General features: G+C 45.6%; 1 protein-coding gene across 1 annotated transcript in view; it reads right to left on the bottom strand.

Moving 5' to 3' along the window:
• AFAP1L1 (actin filament associated protein 1 like 1) overlaps positions 1-21650 on the bottom strand; it is an 83157-nt gene extending 61507 nt beyond the window's left edge. Inside the window, exon 1 of the mRNA XM_023550507.2 lies at positions 21589-21650. Within this exon, the coding sequence (XP_023406275.2) occupies positions 21589-21604 (16 nt within the window). The 5' untranslated portion in view covers positions 21605-21650. The remainder of the gene's footprint in view (positions 1-21588) is intronic.

Below are 21650 nucleotides of genomic sequence, written 5' to 3'. Positions count from 1 at the left end.
TTCCCCACTAGTGTTCCTTGATCAGGACAAAGGAGCCCATTCCTGGCGTGGGTGCCTGACCTAAAGGATAGATGAGGCTGGGGCTTTCAGCTTCCAAGTAGTCTGAGTTTGAGAGAACCGTGTCATCAACAGTTCTGGGAGAGACATCAGGGCCTCTGTATAGGGGTATCTGGATGTACTGATAATAAATACACCCAAGAATTTTAGCCAACATTCACTGAATGCTGGATGCTGTATCTAACACTTTCTTTTGTTTTTAAATAGGACCTCAGGTGGACAAGAATTAAACTAATCCTTGTTTCATGAGATACTCTCATCACTGGTCTATGCATGTCCAACTTTTATTTATTTGTATAATCAATTACTTTTGATAATGTAAGTGTTGTTGTTAGCTGCCTTCAAGTCCATTCCGACTCATGGCAACCCCACATGGTGTAGAACAGAACTGCTCCATAGGGTTTTCAAGGCTGTGACCTTTAGAAGCAGATGACCAGGCCTGTCTTCTGAGGCACCTTGGGGTGGTATCAAACCTCCAATCTTTTGGCTAGTAGTCAAGTGCTTAACCGTTTGTGCAACTCTGGAACTCCGATAATGTAATAAGCACCTGCAAACCTACCATTCGAAGCAATACGGCAGTATCTTACATCTAACTACATGATTCCACCCACCGGCCTCTCCTACTCAACCTGTCATCTTGAATGCTGCATTCATTATACTCTTGCTTTCCCTTGTATGTTGTTTTATGGCACTATATGTACTCCTGAAAAAAAAAATATTTTAAAATTTTTTACATAATTTATTTCATTGTTGTTGAGAATATACACAGCAAAACACACACCAATTCAACAGTTTCTACATGTACCATTTAGTGACACTGATTACATTCTTCAAGTTGTTTAACCATTCTCACCCTCCTTTTCTGAGTTGTTCCTCCTCCATTAGCATAAATTCACTGCCCCCATGGTTCCTATCTAATCTTTCCAGTTGCTGTTGTCAATTTAATCTCATATAGATAGTTCTCAAAATAGCATAATGCTCAAGGCAAACCTTTTTTACTAGTTAAGCTAGACTGTTGTTTGGTTTTAAGAAGACTTCAGGGGATATTTTTGGTTTCAGGTTTAAAGTTTATTTCAGGGCAGTAGTTTCAGGGGTTCAGCCAACCTTCATAGCTCCAGGCAGTCTGGAGCCCACGAGAATTTTAAATTCTGTTCTGCATTTTCCCCCTCTTGATCAGGATTCTTCTATGGAACCTGATCAGAATGTTCAGTAATGGTAGCCAGGCACTATCCAGTTCTTCTGGTCTCACAGCAAAGGAAGCAGTTGTTTACGGAGGCAATTAGCCACACATTCCATATCCTCCTCCTATTGCCGACTTTCCTTCTTCCTCTTTTATTCCAAGTGAATAGAGACCAATTGTTGTGCCTTGGATAGGAAAAAATATCTTTTAAATTTTAGTTGTTTTAAACTTTCTAAAAGGGTATAAACTATCGGTAATCTTTTTGTGACTGACTTTGAATGTTATATCACTAAGATTCATCTCCACTGCTGCCTGTCACTGTGCTCATTCATTCCGGCTACTGTATAATAGTCCACTGTGGGAATACTCTCTGTGCCTCACATTCTGTGCCTATTACCTCCTTTAATCTTCACTGCAACCCTATATGGTAGGAACTCATCTCATCTCAGTTTTTTTTTTTTAATTTTTGACTGTGCTTTAACTGAAAGTTTTTAAGTCAGTTTCTCATACAAAAATTTATATACACCTTTAAATATACTCCTAGTTTCTCTCCCCCTAATGAGACAGCACACTCCTTCTCTCCACCCTCTATTTTCGTGTCCATTCGGCCAGCTTCTGTCCCCTTCTGCCTTCTCATCTCCCCTCCAGACAGGAGCTCCCCATATAGTCTCATGTGTCTACTTGATCCAAGAAGCTCACTCCTTACCAGTATCATTTTCTACCCCATAGGTCAGTCCAATCCCTGTCTCTGAAGAGTTGGCTTTGGGAATAGTTCCTGTCTTGGGCTAACAGAAGGTCTGGGGACCATGACCTCCAGGGTCTTTCTAGTCTCAGTCAGACCATTAAGTCTGGTCTTTTTATAAGAACTTGAGGTCTGCATCCCACTGCTCTCCTGCTCCCTCAGGAGCTCTCTGTCGTGTTCCGTCAGGGCAGTCATTGGTTGTAGCCAGGTACCATCTAGTTCTTCTGGTCTCAGGCTGATGTAGTTTCTGGTTGATGTGGCCCTTTCTGTCTCTTGGAAACCCTGGTGGTATAGTGGTTAAGTGTAACGGCTGCTAACCAAAGGGTCGGCAGTTCGAATCCGCCAGGCGGTCCTTGGAAACTCTATGGGGCAGTTCTACTCTGTCCTATAGGGTTGCTATGAGTCGGAATCGACTCGATGGCACTAGGCTTGGCTTGGGCTTTTCTGTCTCTTGGGCTTATAATTACCTGTGTCTTTGGTGTTCCTCATTCTCCTTTGTTCCAGGTGGATTGAGACCAATTTGATGCATCGTAAATGGCCACTTGCTAGCATTTAAGACCCCAGGCACCACTCTCCAAAGTGGGATGCAGAATGTTTTCTTAATAGATTTTATTATGCCAATTGACCTAGATGTTCCCTGAAACCATGGTCCCCAAACTCCCACCCTTGCTACACTGGCCTTTATCTCAGTTTTATTAACAGGACAGTGAGGCCTAGAGAAGTTAAAGAACTTGCTGGAGGTCATGGGTGCCAGGGTTTTAACGTTCCTTGCTTCTCAGCCACTGTATACTGTGTTTTGGTGTGGTGGAGAGAACACGGCACTCAAGCCAGAAGCCCTGGGTTCAAGCCCCAGCTCCACACTTAGTGGCTGTATGACCTCGGGCAAGTGGCTTCATGTCTTTGAGCCTCAATTTCCTCAACGTTAGTAGTGGGATGATGATGAGAACTGCGTTGCCTACCTCACAGGCCTGCTGTGAGTGAGATGCAAGTCCAACACTGTCGGTTGGAGGTGAGAGCACTCTGTAAACTGTCAAGTTCTGTAAACAGGTAAAGTGTGATTAAGAGTATATATCCCACCTTCCCCCTCACCCACCAGTAAACAAGAGAACACGTGTAGGGCTCTGGATATGAAATTTCATAGAACCCCGTTCAGAAAGGCCAAGGATTAGGTTGACAGTCAGCTCACAGAGACCTCAGTTTGATAAGGAAACCAGAAACTCACCAACAGATGCTCAGGCTGAACTAATGTGAACACAGTATTTAGCTTTACTCTGCTCAGCGGAGGTTTTTAACATTATTATTATTTAAGGAGCCCTGGTGGTACAGTAGTTAAAGTGCTCAGCTGTTAACTGAAAGGTCAGTGGTCCAAACCTATCAGCCACTCCACAGGAGAAAGATGTGGCAGTCTGCTTCTGTCAAGATCTACAGCCTTGGAAACCCCATGGGGCAGTTCTACTCTGTCCTATAGGGTCACTGTGAGTTGGGATTGACTCGACGGCAGCAGGTTTGGTTTGGGTGATTATTATTTGTTATTTCCGGCCTACTGTCAATATTTGAGACTCATCCCAATTACTCTTTGTTCATGGCGTTTCCTCTGCACGACCTGTTTTCTTCCAGTTGCTACTCCAAGGAGCTGTTGTGACCTTAGGCAAGTTAGTAACTTCTTTGTGTGTCAGTTTCCTCATCTGCAAAACGGGGATAATGATATCTACACCTCACAGGGTTATCGTGAGGATCCAGTGAGATATTACATTAGTGCTTACAACAGTTTCTGACGCATACCAAGTTGACTGTTATTGTTACCTACAATTTTTTATTTTTTTTCCGGACAGTGTCCATTCATCCTTTGAGTCTTGGTTTAGATGCCACTTCCTCCAGGAGGCCCATCCTGCATTCCTGGACAGGTGATGTCACCCTGTTCTACCCTCTAGAGCAGATGACTTGTTCAGTGTCCTCTGTTAAACTGTGAAGCCTTGAGGGTAGGAATGGTGTCTGACTTAATATTCACCACAGTTGCCCGGTGTCCAGCATAGCAATAGGTACAGAGCGGGTGCATTGGGATGGCATTAACCAACAACCTGGAATTCAGAGGAGAGGCTCACAGACAAAAAAAAAAAAAAACCAAAAACTCGTTGTCATTGAGTCGATTCCGACTCATAGTGACCCTATCAGACAGAGTAGAACTGCCCTGTAGAGTTTCTAAGGAGCACCTGGTGGATTCAAATTGCTGACCTTTTGGTTAGTGGCCATAGCACTTAACCACTATGCCACAGACAATATGACATAGGAGAACTGCCCCATAGGGTTTCTTAGGCTGAAATCTTTATGGAACAGATAGCCAGGTCTTGTCTCCCAAGGAACTGGGGTGTTCGAACTGCTAATCATTCGGTTAGCAGCTGAGCACTTAATCACTGTGCCACTAGGGCTCCTCGCTGCCCCACTAGGCTAGCTAATTCTGTACAATCAACTCTATTTGAAAAAGCGGAGTTTAAAGTTTTATTTGTCCCGGTTCTTAACTTAGGTCTCTGGGTGGCTCAAATGGTTTGCACTTGGCTGGTAGCTGAAGGGTTGGTGGTTCAAATTCATTCAGCAGCACCACGAAAGAAAGGCCTGGCGATCTGCCTCGTAAAGATTACAGATAAGAAAACCCTATGGAGCAGTTCTACTCTGTAACACATGGGGTTGCCATGAGTTGGAACTGACTCGACGGCAATGAGTTTGGGTTTTTTTGGTTGGCTCTTAAACGTCGGAGTGAATTAACCTTACACAGTCTACTGCTCACCTGAAATATTTGCTGCAGCTCCTAACTGGTCACCTCTTTCCAATCTCTCTCTTTCCACTCTAACACAAGCTCATAGCTGGCCTTAATGATTTCCGCAATTTGCAGCACTTATCATAACTCCCCTCCCCTAAACTCTTCAAGAGCTCCCCAGAGCCCATGACACCAGTCTTCCTTTGTGAAACTGATGGAAGATGGTCACATGCTCTGTGAGCTCCCTGTGGCTTACTCCCAGCTCCCCTGTAATTCCATCCCTTCCAGGAGGGGGTGTACGAGCAGCCAGAGTGAAAGGGTTATAGAGATTACTTGGGTTCCTAATTTATTAAGAAAGGCAATCATTTACAAACCTGGACTTTAGCTTTAGTTTTTTTTAATAGAAAGCTTTCTACCTGCTGAGTGCTTTCCCTGCACAGATCCAATTCTTCCTCGTAGGTAGCTGTGATTGCTATCTCCACTTTTAGTGGAAGAAACTCAGGGGGTTAAGTGGAAGGACTAGAGCCAGGGTTCAAACCTGTGCAATCTGACACTGGAGCCAAAGCACTCAGCTACTGCATTATCCATTTCTATTATTAGTTACCAATCACAAGCAACACAGCCTCTAAGGGGTTAGGAACTTGGAGAAGGCCCTACTTCTGCAGGAGGACACGGAGGCTTCTTTTAATGTCTATCTCTCTGGGCTCTAGGCACATTGACCTGCTTAGCGTCCTGAGCAGACTTCCATGCCCCCCATTTTCCAAAAAAACAAAGAACTGAAAAAAAACAAAAACCATGCCATTGAGTTGATTCCAACTCATAGCAACCCTATAGGATTGAGTAGAACTGCTCCATAGGGTTTCCAAGGCTGTAATCTTTATGGAAGCTGACTGCCACATCTTTCTCCTGTGGAGTGGCTGGTGGGTTTGAACCACTGACCTTCTGGTTAGCAGCTGAGCACTTACCGACTGCACCACTAGGGCTCCGTCCCCATTTTCCACTCCCCTAATTTCCCCAGCATGGCCATTCCCCAGGGTTTCTGAGGTTCCTGGCTGGAAAGTGTTCCTCGAACCTCGTTGTTGTTAGATGCCATCGAGTCAATTTCGACTCATAGTGACCTCATGTGACAAAGCAGAACTGTTTCCTAGCCTGTAATCTTTCTGGAAGCAGATCGACAGACCTTTCTCCCAAGGAAGTGTCGGTTGAGTTCGAACCACCAACCTTTCTGTTAGCAGCTGAACACTTACTTAACTGTTGCACAACCAGGCTCCTTTTTTTCAATAGCCCTAGTGGTGCAGTGGTTAAGAGTTTGGCTGTTAACCAAAAGGCTGGCAGTTCGAATCCACCAGCTGCTCTTTGAAAACCCTATGGGGCAGTTCTACTGTGTTCTATAAGGTTGCTGTGAGTCGGAATAGACTCGATGACAATGGATTTGATTTTTGTTTTTTTCAGTCCTTTACAAATTCTCTTTGGTAGACACTAGGCAGATGACTTCATGTCACTGGCATTGTGACCAGTCTTACTTTCCCTGACACACTGGAGGTTCCTGGGTGCAAGGATCCTGAGCCTCCCTCTGCAACCCCTCAGAGCTGCACCTGGCCACTGGCTGGAGGTGACAGAAGACAATCCTTCTCCCTGACTCCCCTACACACTCCTGAGAGATTGGTTTTCTTCTTCGTTCAAGTGAAGCTAAAAAAACTCCCCTTGGTTTCACACCAGTGGGACCTGCTCCCAGTGAGCCCTTCAACAAGAACCGGCAAGAAGAGTAAATATTTACTCTACGTATGAATAAATCTGATTCCATCTTCAAAGAAAGCTTTAGTATAAATTATCATAGTTTCTCCATTCTAAGATGACACTGATTTGAAGCTGTTTTTATCTATTCAACACCAGCTTTTTGGAAAAAAAAAATGAGTGAATTAATGTATCAATCTTCAGATAGGTCCTGATTTTAAAAAAAATCTGTCTTAGTGAAAAAAAAAATTTTTTTAATATGGTCCCAATTCAATTTTTATTTTCTTCTTTTGGCTCTGGTGCTCTCAGCTAAAAAAGGCTCCCCAAGCCTTGATTAAACCACTGTGTGCAAATGGTTAATCACTCTGCTACTAACCGAAAGGTTGGCAATTTGAATCCACCCAGAGGCATCTGGGAAGAAAGGCCTGGTGATCTGCTTCTGAAAGGTCACAACCATGAAAACCCTATGGAGGGCAGTTCTACTCTGAAACACTTAGGGTTGCCATGAGTCAGAAACGACTTGATGACAACTGGGTTATTTATTTATTTTTTTTAGCATGGAGAGGTACCAGCAATGTGTCTTGACGAAGTCCCAGCTCGGAACCCCTGTGGGCTGCTGGGTTAGCAAGAGCATGTCATGGCCGCCAAGTACCAATCTGTGAAGCCACTGGACAGGTTTTCTCCCTGGCAGAGATATGTCTATGCTCCGGCAATACTGTGTCACCATGTTAGTGGTTCTCTGGAAGGTTGACTGGGAGTCCATCATATGATCTTAGGCATGACACTGCCCTTGAGCCTCAGCCTACCCATTTGCAAAATGAGGGGCATAGGATTAGATAGGTGGGCTTCAAACTCCTTTCTGGCAGAGCCTATGGGATGTGTGTACTTCTGTAGGGGCTGCCTCGGGAGTAAAAAAAAAAAAAAAAAAAATTTTTTTTTTTTTTTTTTTTAATTTGGGATGAATTGGGCTGCATTCAGCATTCCTATTCCCGCATCAACCAGTGCAGCTCTATTGCTTGAGATTGTCTGATGTCTTGGGGTCCTGCCAGCACTACTCTTGTATGGTTTAAGAACAGTGCTTCATTCCTCAGGCTGGCTTAAGCTCAGAATCCTTCTCACCACAGTGCCACAGGCAGACACTTGCAATCTCTCTACAGTCTAATTCAAAGGTCTGCAAATTTTTTCTGTAAAGGACTGGATAGTAAATATTTTAGGCTTTGTGGGAACACACGGTCTCTGTTGCCACTACTGAACTCTGCCTAGGTAGTGTGAAAGCAGCCACAGCTAAGACATAATGAACCGACGAGGCTGTGTTCCAATAAAACTTCATTTACAAAAACAGTGGCAAAAGGGATCTGACCAGGGCCAAGGTTTGCTGATCCCTGGACTATGACAGTTCCCCCTGACAGGTTAGGAAACTGTGGTGCAAAGAGAGGATTTAAGAACTGGCCTTGGGATCCCCATCTCCTGGGTCCCAGAGACTGGGTGTGTTTCTACCACACCACAGTGCTCACTCAGCAGTGACTCTTGTCCTAAGTTTGGGTTGTGGGCATCTGGGGACTACACGGCTGAGGGAATGGTGCCTAGAAGAGACACGTGCCCTCTTTTCTCTCTAGGAGATCAGTTTTCCTCTAGGCTGTTAAAAAAAAAAAAAATAGAGGGCTATAAAAAGCCCCTGGGTTTGCCTCCTGCTGTCAGTAAATTCCCCAGAGCTGGAATGCCTGCAATGCGGTATCACCTCTGCCCTCAGGCGCTGCAGCCTGACAGCTGTGCCAGGGAGAAGAACCACGCCCCACCCGGCTCTGCCCCTCCACCCCCACTTGGGGCATGGCTGGTATTCCCCGAATGGAATTTTAGATGGAGGACAAACCCTGCAGGGGTGCTCCTGGGACGGCCTCATTGTTAGGTCCAGGAGATGAGAGCTTCTTGAATTCTAAACACCAGAACTCTGAGGGCTGCAGGGGGAAAGTGTGAATGGTGAGAAATGAAACCTCATGCCAGCGGCCTGGCTGTACCCATTCACTGACTGAGGGTGGCTTCAGAAATTGTTCAGACCCTGTCCCCTCTCCTTCTTCTCAGCACCCATCCACCTCCACCTTGAAATCTTTACCTCGTAAGCCCTTGTGACTTCCCTAGTGTCTTTACCTTGTAAGTTCTGTGATTTCCCTATTTTTATCTTGTAAGGCATGTGGCTTACCTAGCAAGTCCTTAATCTGACCGACCCAGGACTGACCCTCCAAGTGTCATGGAGAATCAGTGGAGAACAATGATAAAGAACTCAGGTTTGGAAGCAGGCAGGTCTGAGTACATCGGTTGAACTTTCTAAGCCTCAGTTTCTTCATCTGTAAAACGGGGTTAATCATAGTACCTACTTCATGACTGTTGAGAGGTTTAAATGACTCAAGGTATATAAAAGGGCTGACTCATGGTGGGCGTGCAGTAAAAGTAGCTTTTGATTATTCCTATTAAGCATCTGCTATGTCTTACATCCACCACTAGGCTGTCAGTGTTTTGTACTGTGTTAGCTTGTATGTTGCTATGATACTGGAAGCTGGAAGCTAAATATCAGTGGGTATTCCAAATAAATACCAGCAGGTCACCCATGGTGGACAGGTTTCAGTGGAGCTTCCAGACTAAAACAGACTAGGAAGAAAGGTCTGGCAATCTACTGGAGAAAATAAGCCAACATAAACCTTATGGATCACAACAAAATACTGTCTGATATAGTGCTGGAAGGTAAGTTCCCTAGGATGGAAGGCATTCAAAATATACAAGGGCTGTAACAATGGACTTGAGCATATCAGTGATTGTGAAGGTGGCGCAGGACTAGGCAATGTTGTACAAGGAGTCGCCATGAGTAGGAGCTGACATGACGGCAACTAACAACAACAACAACAACATATATTAGACACTGGGAATATGATGCTAAAGATGACCCCAGTGCTCAGGACTCATCTACATGTAGAAGAGGCCTTTAAATAAGTGCAAGACTGAGGAAGGTGGTTGTGACCCAGAGTCAGGGTGGAGGTAGGATTGTGGGGGAGAGGGGGAGAATGTGGCAGGGAAGTTTTCACGGGGAGGTGACGCTAAGCTGCTCTCTTTCAGCGAGAGGGAAGAGCAGAGTCATCTTTCTTAACCTCAGTTTTTGCTTCTGTCCAATGGGAACAGTGTTTCTGCTGTCCACTTCACAGGGCTGCTGCCACTGTTGGGAGAAGCCACAGAAGAGGAACTCAGAGCTGGACGGGGCCCCAGAGGAAGGGCTTTAGTGGCCAATTCCTATTTGATGAGCCCTCCTATGACACGGGTTCCTTCTTGCCCACAGCGACCCCCAGTGAACGACTGCTAAGTGAGAACATGAACGACCACCAGAGGTTGTCCAGCCTCTGCACCAAGCACTTCATGACACTCAACATCCTGATGCTTGGCTGAGATGGATACAACTGGCGAATGGGAAAATGCTTCCAGAAGTTAAAAAGCTTTATAAAAATGTATGTTCTTATCTCTCAGAAGCAAGTGGCCAAGCCGGGGCTAGGATGTGGGAGTTCTCCCATGTTCAGACCCATTTCCACTCTGCCACCGTGATGGGGGACATTTCCTGGAAGTTCATGCTTCTCGTGCTGAAGTTTGCACACCCTGGGAGTCCCCAGGGGAGAGCACCGCGGGGGAGGAGAAGCCCTGAGATAAATACAGCGCATCTCTGCAGGGTCCATTTTGCACAAAGATATTTTTTGTTGGGGGGACAGGAGAGGACGAAGATCATTCCTATATCAAAACAGGCACAAACATATTATGGCCTAGAATGCAGAACATTTTTTTGCATGGCTTTTAAAAGATAAAATGAGACATTCCAAGCTTTCAAAAGGTCACTTTGGGTAACAGACCCAGAACCTAGAGTCCCAATTCATTTCTCCTCTGCCTCTGCCACTGTTGGTACCTTAGTTGCAAGTGTGAAAGGCAGTGCTGGAGTAGACAATAGGGAGCCCTGGAAGGTGTCTGAGCAGGGTCAAGGGCCATGGGAAAAGCAGTGCATTAGAATAGCAGTTGTCAAGCCTGTGAGCACATCAGAATGGGAAAAAACATAGACTCCCAAATCTCACTCCAGGACCACTGATAGGTCTCTGCAGATGTATTTTCAGTAGGCTCCACAGAGGAGGAATTTTGAGAATTTGAGAACCACTGTTTCAGACAAATCAGGAGTGATCCTTAAGGTAGGCTGAGGAAGGGGAGAGTAGAAATAGGAAGCTCCTACAAGAGGCAATGCGATATAGGAGAAGAAGAAAAAATGCCTTTTTCAATAACAGTCAGAAGGATTTGGGGTTTGAGTACACTACAAGTGATGAAGGCAAAGGAAAAGCTAAGGATGAGGCTATGTTTCTGGCTCTAATGTTAGAATCATTGAAATGGAGATTCCTGGGCTGAAAGTGGCCACATACAGCTTCCACTCTGTGAGTTGTGTATTCTTACTTTCATTTATTCATTTTTCTAACAGATATTTATTGAGTACCTACTAGGTGCTGGGAAGCCCTGGTAACATAGTGGTTAAGAGCTACGACTGCTAACCAAAAGCTCAGTGCAAATCCACCAGGCGCTCCTTGGAAGCCGTATGGGGCAGTTCTACTCTGTCCTGTAGGGTCGCTATGAGTCGGAATTGTTTTTTTTTTTTACTAGGTGCTGGGGATAGAGCAGTGAACAAAGTAAGAAGGACCCTGCCTTCACAGAGCTCATATCAATAGCAGTTCAATCCCATAAGTAATTGTGAAAATGACAACCAATGAGAAAGTAAGATGTGTGTCTTCTGACACCAACTTTAAATGTCTTCTCTGACACCAAATGCGAATGCAGTTCTTATTCTCTGACCCCAACCACTTGGACCTAAGTCAGATCTCATAGTTAAAGGTCACAGTCCTCCAGAATGCCATGTCTGCCCAAGACTTCAGACACTAGCTGCAGCTCGGGGGTCCCCAGGACACCTACACTTTTGACTTGCTGACTACAAATTCAAGGGTTCCTACTACCTCCTCAGGTTTGATAATTCGTTAGAATGACTCAGATAACTCAGGAAGACACTATAATTATGATTGCTTTACTACAGCAAAAAGGATACAAATGAGGACCAGCCCAAAGAAAAGACACATAGGGTGAAGTCTGGGAGGGTTCTAAACTAGGAGCTTCCATGTCCCCAAGGATGCATTATCCCCTTGGTGCATCAATGTCACCAACCAGGAAGCTCATTTGAGCTTCAGTGTCCAGAGTTTTTGTTGGAGTTTCACTACACAAGCATGATTGACTGAATTATTGCCCACATGGTTGAACTCAATTTCCAGACCCTGTCCTCTCCCCAGAGGTCAGGTGCTTGGCAACCCAAGTCATCTCATTAGCATAACTTCTCAGATGTGGTCTGAAGTCATCTCTAAATAACAAAGTCACTCCGATCACTTGGAAATTTCTAAGGGTTTAGAGATTACTTCTTAGGAACCAGGGGAAAAGATCAAATTACTCAAGTAATTCTTCACCCTGCAAAAGTACAGGTTGCTATGAGTACCTATAACGGGGATGTTAGCTTAGGAGGTTGAGAAAGGTTGCCTCCAGGAAGTGGTGTTTGAGCAGAGAGCTAAGGATGAGCAAGAGTTAACCAGGTGAAGGTAAAAAGGACTCAAGACTGGAAGAAGCACGGCCCAAGAAGACCATGTGAGGAGAGCCCAGAGCAGAAGCCCAAGGTGAGTTGATGAAGTAGGCAGAGAGCAGACTGGACTGGGCTTTGAAGATCACCACAAGGATTGTAGTTTATCTCTTCAGAGCAATGAGAAACCACTCCAGGTTTCAAGCATGATAAGATCTACATTTTAAAATAACTGTCCTTAAGTGCATCCAGCCCTCTTCTCCCTAAATTCTATCCTCAATCACAGATAAGTCCCATAAAAAGCTGTGATATATTACAAATTTAAAAAAAGAGGAGTGCTTCAGGTTGAGGTATATACTGCTAGAAGTCCTGTTCTCTGTAGTTTGTAAAGGGTCATACCTATGGAAACCTCTTGAATATGAGGAGGTAACAGTTGTCCTTATGTTACATTTTAATATGATCACCGCAGGCACCATTCTGTGGTTTCCCTGATCCTTGGCCACTCACCTCTGCTTCATTATGTCCCTGGGCAACTCCTATCGTTGAAGAGTTCTTTTTATTTGAATGCTTCTCCTTGACTGAGCTTGCACATGCCTTTGTTTAACCTACTGTAGAGCTTTCTGGAGAGTCCTTCTATTACTTCTTCTACAGGACAGCTAATTTGAGAACTGGACCTATGCCCCCTGTCATGGATTGAATTGTGTCCCCCAAAAATATGTGTATCAATTTGGCTGGCCATGATTCCCAGTATTGTGTAACTGTCTACCAGTTTTTCATCTGATGTGATTTTCCTAAGTGTTGAGAATCCTATCTCTATGATGTTAATGAGATGGATCAACAGCAGTTATGTTGATGAGATCTACAAGATTAGATTGTGTCTTAAGCCAATCTCTTTTGAGATATAAAAGTGAGAAGTGAGCAGAGAGATATGTGAACCTCATACCACCAAGAAAGAAGTGCCAGGAGCATAGCGTGTCCTTTGGACCCAAGGTCCTCGAGCTGAGAAGCTCCTAGTCCAGGGGAAGATTGATGACAACGACAGTCCTCTAGAGCCAACAGAGAAAGCATTCCACTGGAGCTGATGCCCTGAATTTGGACTTCTAGGCTCCTAGACTGTGAGGGAATAAACTTCTGTTTGTTGAAGCCATCTGCTTGTGATATTTCTGTTATAGCAGCATTAGGTAACAAAGACAACCCCCTTTCAGATTTAGTCTTGTTCACAAACACCCTCATTTCCTTCAACAGCTCTTCACGTGGCCGTGTTGTTAACAGACCAAGAGAAACAGGAAGGGTCATCTGATTTGGTAGTGAATAAGATGAGCTCAAAATTGGGTCACCTGGAGGTTGGATTGACCTCTGAGTGGAAATGTACCACAGGCAGGAGGTAATGCAGGGATGGAGCCCAACTCAGAAGACAGAAGTCTGAGAGTTACCCTAAGAGAGGGGCTGGAAGAGCTTCATTTCTCTGAGAGTGAATGTAGAGAGAGGGCTGAAGTGGTGGGAGGGTAAGAGAGAAGAGAAGCAAGAGCCATTAAAGAAGAGATTGCAAGTGAGACGGGAGGAGGACGGAGATGAGAAATAAAAATTAGTAAGCACCTACTGGAGTCCTGGGTGGTACACATGGTTAATGAACTTGGCTGCTAACTGAAAGGTTGGTGGTTTGAGTCTGCCCAGAAACACCTCAGAAGAAAAACCTTGTGATTTACTCCTGAAAAATCAGCCACTGAAAACCCTACGGAGCACAGTTCTACTCTGACACACATAGGGTCACCATGAGCTGGAATTGACTCAATGGGAACTGGTTTTAAGCAACTACTATGGGCCGGTGGTGAAGTGGAGCCCTGGTGGTACAGTGGTTAAGAGCTCAGCTGCTAATCAAAAGGTCAGCAGTTCGAATCCACTAGCCACTCCCTTTGGGGAGCAGAAACTCTATGGGGCAGTTCTGTTCTGCCTTATAGGGTCGCTACGAGTCAGAATCGACTCGACGGCAATGGATTTTTTTTTTAGTATGGACCAGGTACTGTCCTGAGTGCTTTGCAAATATTATCACATTCCAGTCTCCCAATTCTGGGTGTCATTCTTCCTGTTATACAGACCAAGGGAAGGAGACTTAGTTGGGTAACTTGCCTTAGGTCAGGAGAAGCCCAGAGGGCTCTGAGCATCTATAATAGCGGGATGGGGGGGGGGGGCAGGGAAGGCTTCCTTGAGGGATGGAGTGGTGGTTATTTAACCCAGATTTATTTGATCCGAGGGGGTCCTTGGGTGGTGCAAATGGTTAATATGCTTGGCTGTTAACCAAAAGGCCGGAGGTTTGGAACCACCTAGAGGCGCCCTGGAAGAAAGACTTGGCAATCTGTTGTTAGACGCCATCAAGTCAGTTCCAACTCACAGAGACCCTGTGTATAACAGAACAAAACACTGTTTGGCCATGCACCACCCTCACAATCATTGCTGTGTTTGAGCCCACTGTTGCAGCCACTGTGTCAATCCATCTCATTGAGGGTCTCTCTCTTTACCAAGCATGATGTCCTTCTCCAAGGACTGGTCCCTCCTAATAAAACATGTCCAAAGTACATGAGACAAAGTCTCACCATCCTTGCTTCTAAGGAGCATTCTGACTGTATTTCTTTCAAGACAGACTTGTTCATTTTTCTGGCAGTCCATGGTATATTCAACAGTCTTCACCAACACCATAATTCAAAGCATCAATTCTTTTCCAGTCTTCCTTATTCATTGCCCAGATTTCACATGCATATGAGGCGACTGAAAATACCATGGCTTGGGTCAGGCGTACCTTAGTCCTCCATGAAACACCTACTTCTGAAAAATCAGCCACTGAAAACCCTATATACAGACTGCAGTTCTACTCTGACACACATGGTGTCGCCATGAGTTGGGGTCGACTTGACAGCAACTGGTTTAGTTTTTTGGTTTTATTGGACTCTAAAATCTATGTTTTTTGCCATCTTCGGCAGAGGGTATGATTGGAAGTGAGACTGAAAGCGGTGAAAGAAGTGTGTGGGAAGGAAAAGGAGGCTGGGAGAGCTGACCAGTTATTACAGACGTTTGGCTAGGAAAAGGAGGAGGAAAATGCTTTGTGTGTATGTCTGTTTGTGTCTGTGTGCGTGCACGTGCACATGCGCCTGTGTGTTCATGTGTCAAGATGGCTTCACCTCTTTGGTTAGTTGCAAGTTTTTCAGAAGAGTAAGAAGGCTGATGGCATCCAAAAGCAGGATTATTTTTCTAGGCCAAAGATCAGAATGGAGTAATGATAGGCTCTTGGCAGAGGGCGGGGAGGGAGGAACTTACTTGGCAGGACGCTCACTCATGTGAAAAGGGAGGTTTGAAACTGATATTTGAGGGAGAGGCAGAAAAATCCCCAACTAAAATGGAGAAGCCAAACACCATAAAGGCTGAGTGGGACAAGGAAAGGGAAGTAGTGCCCAGTGATCGGCAAAAGCTTCCACAGGGAAGAGAGTAAGGTTAAGTCTTGTGGCCCCACATGCCTACATGCAAAGCTGGTCCACCAGAGACAAGACACTATCATCTTGAACAATAAAAATGTCATTCAGTGAAAAGCAGAGCATCAGATCATTTCTTGACTTGCCCAACAAACACTATGATCTCCCAAAGAGATCATAGTGAATGCAGCAAAAGACACTCCCATCTTGGGTGGAGTTGTGAAGTGGAAAAGAAAGGAACCTTGGGGAAATCAATCACTTCATATGAGTCAGGGAGGTCAAACCTTGGATACCAAGAAGGCATATATATATATATTTTATCATACTTTAGATGAAGGGTTACAGAACGAACTAGCTTCTCATTAAATAGTCGGTACACATATTGTTTTGACATTAGTTAACAACTCCATGACATGTCAACGCTCTCCCTTTTGAACTTTGGGTTCCCTTTTACCAGCTTTCCTGTCCCCTTCTGCATTCTACTCTGTGTCCCTGGGATGGTATGCCCCTTTAGTCTCTTTTGTAGGCCTGTCTAATCTTTGGCTGAAGGGTGAACTTTAGGAGTGACTTCATTACTGAGCTAAAAGGGTGTCCATAGGGCATACTCTAAGGGTTTCTCCAGTCTCTGTCAGGCCAGTAAGTCTGGTCTTTTTTTGTGAGTTAGAATTTTGTTCTACATTTTTCTCCAGCTCTGTCCAGGACCCTCTATTGTGATCCCTATCAAAGCAGTCAGTGGTAGTTGCTAGGTGCCATCTAGTTGTACTGGAGTCAGTCAGTCTGGTGGAGGCCGTGGTAGTTACAGTCCATTGGTCCTTTGGACTAATCTTTCACTTGTGTCTTTAGTTTTCTTCATTCTCCCTTGCTCCTGAAGGGGTGAGACCAGTGGAGTATCTTATATGGCCGCTCACAGGCTTTTGAGACCCCAGATGCTACTCACCAAAGTAGAATACAGGACGTTTTCTTTATAAACTATGTTATGCCAGTTGAGCTAGATGTTCTCCAAGACCATGGTTCCCACAGCCAGAAGGCATATTTTTAAAAAATCAGAAATAATTTAGGCCCAAGACTTCAAAGAGAAGATGATTCAAGAAGACTGGAAAGTTCACAAATGCAAAATTGGGATGATATAACCATAATCAATCCAAAAAACCCAAAACCCACTGCTGTCGAGTCGATTCCGACTTATAGCGACCCTATAGGACAGAGTAGAACTGCCCCATAGAGTTTCCAAGGAGCACTTGGTGGATTCAAACTGCCGACCTTTTGGTTAACAGCTGTAATACTTAACCACTACACCACCAGGGTTTCCCCATATCAAGAGGTATGAATAAACAGAATAAGAAAAAATGGACACATCAGCATGAATATTAATATTTTATCAGTCACTCAGAAATGCCAGTTGAACAGTGGTCCAGCTACTGAAGGTCAGAGATGGATTCCCGAGACAAGCACCATGAGGATACAAAGAAGATTATGACATGGCCCCTCTGTGTGAGTTGAACACAAAGTTGTCTAAGTCAGTGCTTAAAACAGAATGAGGACTCAAAAAGCATCATCAGAGTCAGACCAGCTTGTAGAAGGACCAAATGAAGTTCTATACAGTAGTTTTATTACATTGAGTCTGATAAAAAAGATTATAATTATTACAATAACCAGTTGTCATTGAGTCGACGCCAACTCACGGTGGCCCCATACACGTCAGAGTAGAACTGTGTTTGATAGGCATTTCAACAGCTGATTTTTTGGAAACAGATCACTAGGCCTTTCTTCCAAGGCACCTCTGGGTGGACTTGATTCTCCACCTTTTGGTTAGCAGCTGAGCGCGTTAATCGTTCGCACCATTCACAGGCTCCAATAAGTATAATGGCCGGCAATTATTGAATATGTTCCGAGTGCTAAGTATCGCTTGAAGAACTTTCTATGTATATCTCATTTAATATTTACAACAACCCCAAGAAATAGGCGTTATCATTATTTGTATTTTATCCTCACATGAGAATGGAGAGTTATTTAATTTGTCCCGGCAGAAGGTCGTATCTATAGCCACTGGGCTTACCTGTGTGTTAACCTTCACCAATGACTAATTCCCTCCGTATAACATCCATGAATTGGGAAATCCTGCTTGAAGGAATTTCACTATAATATATGTGATCGCTATGTTTGTTGTTGTGTCATATAGTCCCTGCTTTACTACAGGGTCGCTACGAGTTGGAATTGACTCAAGAGTGACAGGTTTGGTTTTGGCTTTACTAAGGGGAGACACATATTCTGTTAGAGAAATCCCACTGCCCACTTGAGTCAGTTGACTTTGATGTAGAGCTTTTATGCTGTAATTGTTATTAACATTGGAGTGGTGCAGCTGAGGCATGATGGAGGACTGGAGCAGGAAGATTTGGGGTCTAAGCCCTGCTCTACAGTTTAGGCAGGTCACCTGCTACCACAGAGGCAGTTCAGCAGAAAGCTTAATATCAGGGCTTTGGTGCAGACAGAGCACTGCCTCTCACATGGAGACTGTGCAAGTTAATGGTAGCAATCTAGCTCTGCCAAGCTCGCTTTCCTACGAGGTAAAGATTAACGACAGAACCTACTTACAGCCCCCGCCACGCCATTTGCTCCCAGAGAAGGCATGTAAGAAGCAGAGTATGGTACTTGGCACATGGTAAGTGCATGATGAGTGGTGTAAATGGCTTGCGTTCAACTACTAACCTAAAGGTTGACGGTTTGAACCCACCTAGTGGTGCTGTGGAAGAAAGTCCTGGCAGTCTGCTTCATAAAGATAACCAAAACCAAACCAAATTCAGTGCCATTGAGTTGCTTCCGACTTATAGCGACCCTATAAGACACAGTAGAACTGCCCCATAGAGTTTCCAAGGAGCGCCTGGCGGATTCGAACTGCTGACCCTTTGGTTAGCAGCCGTAGCACTTATCCACTACACCACCAGGATAACAGCCGATAAAACCCTATGGGGCAGTTCTACTCTGTAACACATGGGGTCACCATAAGTCAAATCAACTCAATGGCAACTTTTTTTTTTTTTTAATCCTGGGCATGATGATCCTACCCCACATAGTTGACATAAGGTTGAAAGGAGACCTGCCCTTTTTAACCTTTTTCTGATAACAGAAATGAGTGCTCACCTCCTTGGCGGCAGGGGACAACTAAGAAGATTCTTTGGAATGATTTTTGAAGTCTCATGTTTCCTCTAAAAAAATGCATACAGACCTTGCATTCTAATCCATACTATATCCAAGTTTGCTTTCATTCACAAGGTGTTTGCAGTTATTTATCATGGTAGAAAACTGAGGATCTACTCAGACAACCTGGTTTTGTGTGCTCCAGCCACAGGACCTCCCTACGCGCATTCTGAGACGGCCTCTGCAAATCACAAAGAACAGCTCAGAAGTGAGGCCTGAGTCATAGTCTCTTTTTAAAAATCAATATTACTATTAATCAGCTTGAGATGCACTACAGAGTGTGTTTCATATTATTAACTGGCCGAGTAGACCACTGTTAGTGAGTTCCTGCCATGTGCCAGGCACTGTGTCAGCAAAATGATCACAAGAGATCCACTCCCTGCCTTGGTGGAGACTGCATCAGGCAGGGGAGGGAGACACTACACAGACTTTCTGATAACCAACTCCAAGAGTAATGACACGCAGTGCCAAGAGCCGCGAAGGAGAAGGAGAGTGGGCTAGGGAAGTCTGCAACAGGAGAGTCAGAAGCCCTAGGATGTTCTGAGCACCAACAGACTTTCAGGAAGTCTGGCTTCCCAGGAAGACTGGCTTCCCGGGAAGACTGCTCTGGCGGCAGCCTCCTGAAGTGGAGACCTGGGTTATTAAGCATTTTTAAAGCTAAGTGGATTATTATCACCCTTGGTCTGTATAACGGTTCCTGGGTAGCACAGTTTTCACTTTATTAAGCTAAAGGTTGGTGGTTTGAACCCACTCAGTGGCACTGAGGAGGAAAGGCCTGGTGATCTGCTTCTGTAAAGATCACAGTCAAGAAAACTCTTTGGGCCAGTTCTACTCTGTCACACGTGAGGTCGCCATGAGTCGGAATTGACTTGATAGCACCGGGTTTGGTCTTGGTTCGGGTGGTCTAGGTCGCCATGAGTTGGAATTGACTTGATAGCACCGGGTTTGGTTTTGGTTCGGGTGGTCTGTATACGGAGGACATGGTCTGTTTTGCACAAGACTGGATGGGCCTAGGTATGGATTTGTATACTGGGAACCAGACAGGGCAGTATTCGACAACTTGCAGTGGAGGAGGGGCTGTTTGTTTTACATGTATGATGTGGGTGGGGGCAGGACCAAGGGACATTAAAAGGGCCTCTTAAGGAGCTCTGGTGGCGCAGTGGCTAAGCGCTTGGCTGGTAAGTTGTTAAACCCTCGGCTGCTAACTGAAAGCTCAGTAGTTTAAACCCATCAGCTGCTTCGCAGGAGAAAGATGTGACAGTCTGCTTCCATAAAGATTTACAGCCTTGGAAGCCCTGTGGGGCAGTTCTACTCTGTCCTGTAGGGTTGCCATGAGTTGACTCACTGGCAAGAGGTTTGGTTTGGTTTTGATTTCTTCTGTCTGTTTTTCCTCCCTGGTGGGTGAAGGTGTATACTCTTTGCCAACTTGCCCAGGAGTCAGTTAACAGGTGACAATTGCTTTACAAATTAGAGCCTCAGTATCCCAAGAGCCAAGAGGAAACCCCATGTAGTTCCTGTCTGCCCTTCTGCGCCTAAGGCAGAAGGTATATGCAGTAATTTGTGTTGGGGCTGCTGCTGGTGGAGAGGTTGCCCCCTCCACTCCCAGGACTGGAACTGGAAACCAGACATACCCTGCGGCCCTCTGAGCTCCTTAGTAGCTGTACTTGCAATAAGGATGAAGGGGAGGTGACCCCCACACCTCCCAAGCACTGGCCCCTGCCCCCAGTGCCCTGGTAATTGCTTCCACACTCCTGGCCACTCCTTTTTCTCCCCTTGCAGGCTTCAGCATAGTAAACATGCAGATGAAGAAAGGGTGTAAGGTTATTGTGGAGTCGGGGAGGAATTTCCCATTAGTCGTGATAATATTAGTTATAATAATAATAACACTTCTCATGTTGGCACAGCACTCACCAGTTTACCAAGTGTCTACACCCGTGATCTCCTTGGAAACCACTGGCCAGGGTTAGGACCCTGGTGTTTGATTCCCAGCCTGACACTGTCCCCATGTTCAAGGAGGCCACTTCTTTACAGAGTGCCCATTGAGATTTCTCGATCTACTTCAGCTGGACTGCCTCATGAATGCCCTTCCTTTGCTCATGTCAACCCATTTCCGCAGGCTCCAAGTCCCCACGGCTTCTGTGCAATTTCTATCAAATGCACCCGTCACCTGAAAGAGTCCAGCAGGAAGCGGCCTTGGAGACCATCCAGTCCAACTCTATCGCTAACCCAGAGAGGGAAAGGCCTGAGCCAAGATCACACTGCTTGTCACAAAGAGAGCCAGGGATAGGATCCTGACACACACCTACACACCCACACCCACACCCACACCCACAACACCGCTCACAGAGCCCCTCCTTTCTACCAATGCTTAACATTTGGTTTTCTGAACCCAAGGGCCAAATCCTGGGTTCTATTTGTTTGAGAGTGGAAGCTCCTAACAGGCTGCTGCAAATTTCTGTCTCTCGCGCAGGAGGTGCTTCATACGTCGGGGTGTTTGGGAGAGTAACCAGTGAACCTTATTCCACCCGCCCAGAGGGGAATAGGGTGGGAGGAGCTCCCTGTCCTCTGGAATTCTGCGGAGATTCTTCTATGAAGTTAAGAATCTCTGCGTGAAAACTCTAATTCTACACACCAGAGGCGACTCAGCCCGGGGACACGAGGGTTTACCAGACACCGTGGTTGCCCCGTCAGCAGGAGGCACCTGCACACAAGCACCGGGTCTTCCGCTCCCCGAGCCCGCGCCCGCTCGGCCGCTCTCAGCCCCAGGCCCGCCGTCCCCCCTTGTCTCCGGCCGCAGATCTCCGGGTTCGTCCTTCCCCGCCCCGCGCGGCAACAAGTGCTTCTTACCCCGGCCGCGGTCCATGGCGGGTCACCCGGACGTGAGGAGCCCAGGCTCCGGGGGCTCCGGC

The sequence above is a fragment of the Loxodonta africana genome, chromosome 2 (genome assembly GCF_030014295.1).
Source record: "Loxodonta africana isolate mLoxAfr1 chromosome 2, mLoxAfr1.hap2, whole genome shotgun sequence".
Classification (NCBI taxonomy): Eukaryota; Metazoa; Chordata; class Mammalia; order Proboscidea; family Elephantidae; genus Loxodonta; species Loxodonta africana.
The sequence above is the reverse complement of the archived record's forward strand: the minus strand, read 5'-3'. Positions and strand labels throughout refer to the sequence as shown.